The sequence below is a fragment of the Penaeus monodon genome, chromosome 7 (assembly GCF_015228065.2).
Source record: "Penaeus monodon isolate SGIC_2016 chromosome 7, NSTDA_Pmon_1, whole genome shotgun sequence".
NCBI classification, from domain to species: Eukaryota; Metazoa; Arthropoda; class Malacostraca; order Decapoda; family Penaeidae; genus Penaeus; species Penaeus monodon.
In genome coordinates this window covers 27,279,842-27,282,341 of record NC_051392.1, presented here as the reverse complement: position 1 = coordinate 27,282,341, position 2,500 = coordinate 27,279,842, and the positions used below count along the sequence as shown (strand labels likewise).

The 2,500-nt window shown below is 36.3% G+C and overlaps 1 protein-coding gene across 2 annotated transcripts in view; it reads right to left on the bottom strand.

The window, feature by feature from the left end:
- The window catches only part of LOC119575173 (peritrophin-1-like), a 3,017-nt gene extending 1,433 nt beyond the window's left edge, over window positions 1–1,584 (bottom strand). Inside the window, exons 1-2 of one of the 2 annotated variants that reach the window (XM_037922663.1) lie at window positions 1,182–1,581; window positions 1–6 (exon numbers count right to left, since the gene is read on the bottom strand). The exon at window positions 1–6 is cut by the window's left edge and continues 7 nt beyond it. In XM_037922663.1, coding sequence (XP_037778591.1) covers window positions 1–6; window positions 1,182–1,529 — 354 coding nt within the window. In that variant the 5' untranslated portion in view covers window positions 1,530–1,581. Of the gene's footprint in view, window positions 7–1,181 lie in introns of both variants that reach the window. The other variant, XR_005228952.1, reaches the window with a different exon arrangement.
- Window positions 1,585–2,500: the final 916 nt, after the last annotated feature.

Sequence of the window (2,500 nt, the reverse complement as noted above, 5' to 3'; positions counted from 1 at the left end):
ACTGGTCTGTGGGAAAGGAAAAAGTTTACAGCTGATTACAGAAGCTTTTTCATCCTTTTGTCACACACACACACACACATACACACACACACACTCACACACACACACCACTCACACACACACACACACAGACACACACACACACACACACACACACACACACACACACACACACACACACACACATATATGTATATATGTATATATATATATATATATATATATGTATATATATATATATATATATATATATATATATATATATATATATATATATATATATAAATATATATACATACATACATACATATGTATATATATATATATATATATATATATATATATATATATATATATATATATATATATATATAAATATATATCTGTGTGTGTGTGTGTGTGTGTGCATGTATGTACTGTGTGCAGATAGAGAGAGGAGATGCAATAGAGAGAGATTAACAGACAGACATATTGTTCGATACGTCCATATCTATTTCTATAAATCTACCTTTATGTCAATTTATTTATCTGTCTCTCTATATCTACCTATCTATTTATCTATCCATAAATGGTTATAGATAGATAGATAGATGTATAAGGGGCACATATGCAAATTATGATCCCTTTCCTTGTTCGCTGATGCCCCTCCTTCAGACATTTGCTGAGACAATGTGCTTGCTTGTCTTATTCTGGTTTCTTACGGCTTGTTGCGTCTCATGTGGGTCCATTTGAGCTTCTCAGGACTTTAAGTGGAAGTGATAGGTATTGTATTACTTTCATTCGCAGTGAGAATAAAAGTAAATAAATAAAGATGAATTTATAAAATCGGAGCCATTAACATTGGATTTTTCCCTTCAGGCGCGTGTTCAGAGGACAAAAATTGTATCTGATTAGATATTATGAACACCAGTTTGCACTCCCACTGTGAGACGTCCATTGTTCTCGTATATGACAAAGTCAGCGCATTTAATCACACGCAAAAGAGGCTTGATGTTCCTCTCAAACAAGCAAAACAAAAAATAAGTCATCCCCGTTTCTTAAATAAATAAAAAAATCGTATTCCAGGCTCCTTGTGAATGCACCAGTTTGAGATACTAAAAGCAATATAGACACCAAGTATATACCAATACTAACTACTTATATGATTATTACTCCATTACTTCATGTGCAGTATAACTTACGTAACAGTAGACGAAGCCAGTGACGTCATCGGGGTCGGCGCGGAAGCAGCAGTCACAGTCGCAGATCTCAGGAACCTTATTACAGGAAGCGACAGTGGCCTCGTGAGCGCAGGTCCTGAGGTCTTGGTCCCAGGCCGTTCCAGGAGGGCAGTCCCTTAGGATAGGCCCTGCTAAGGTGCACTGTATGTACTGATGGCAGTTGGTGGGGTGCGGGATGAACTGGACCAAAGAGGGGTCTTGACACCGGATCGGATGCCCGTCAACGAGGAGGCAGGAAGGCAAGGAACATTCCTCGGCGCTGGCAGCGACGGCCAGAAGGAGAACAGCAGCTGCGACGCGAAGAGCCATGGTCAGACGTTGTACGAATGCCAGCGTCTACTGAGCTGTTGCTCTGAGCACAAGGCTTCTTTTTACCGGGCTGTACTAATGCCTAAGATTACATTTCTAGAAAACTCAGCTTTATCAAGGATAAACGTTGGAAGAATACGAGAGACAACAAAAAACAGATAAGTAAATAAAGGATTTAGAAAAAGATTTGTCCGCTTAATCGAACATGTTCCTAACATGCAATTAAGACTCCCCGTCGGTAATTCACTGCATCGAAAAGGAGCACTGCACTGTGTATGTGTGTGTGTGTGTGTGTGTGTGTGTGTGTGTGTGTGTGTGTGTGTGTGTGTGTGTGTGTGTGTGCGTCTCCGTGTGTGTGTGTGTGTGTGTGTGTGTGTGTGTGTGTGTGTGTGTGTGTGTGTGTGTGTGTGTGTGTGTGTGTGTGTGTGTATATATAATATATATATATATATATATATATATATATATATATATATATATATATATATATATATCATACTTACATACATACATGCATATATATATATTTATCTATTTAGATAGATAAATGGTTAGAAAAAAATAAATCTATCTATATATAATATATATATATATATATATATATATATATATATATATATATATATATATATATATATATATATATATATACATACATTTATAGGTGTATATGACCAATGTGCGCATACACAGCATTTTTACTTAAGTAGAAATGAAAATATTAAGAAATGAAATAGATACTGAAACTGAATCATGAAACTGATGTTCATTATTTTACATTTCTTCAAAGAAGTTGAGAAATTAAGTTCATTATTCTCATCCTCTTAGATCGGATCAAATAAATAATGTATTCATTGCTCGTTCTATCAAATTTGGACTTCCTCTGTGTGCATGTGTCTTTCTGTCTGCCTGCCTGTCTGCATGCTTGCCTGCCTGCCAGTCAGTCAGATAGTCTGTCTGTCTATCTGTCT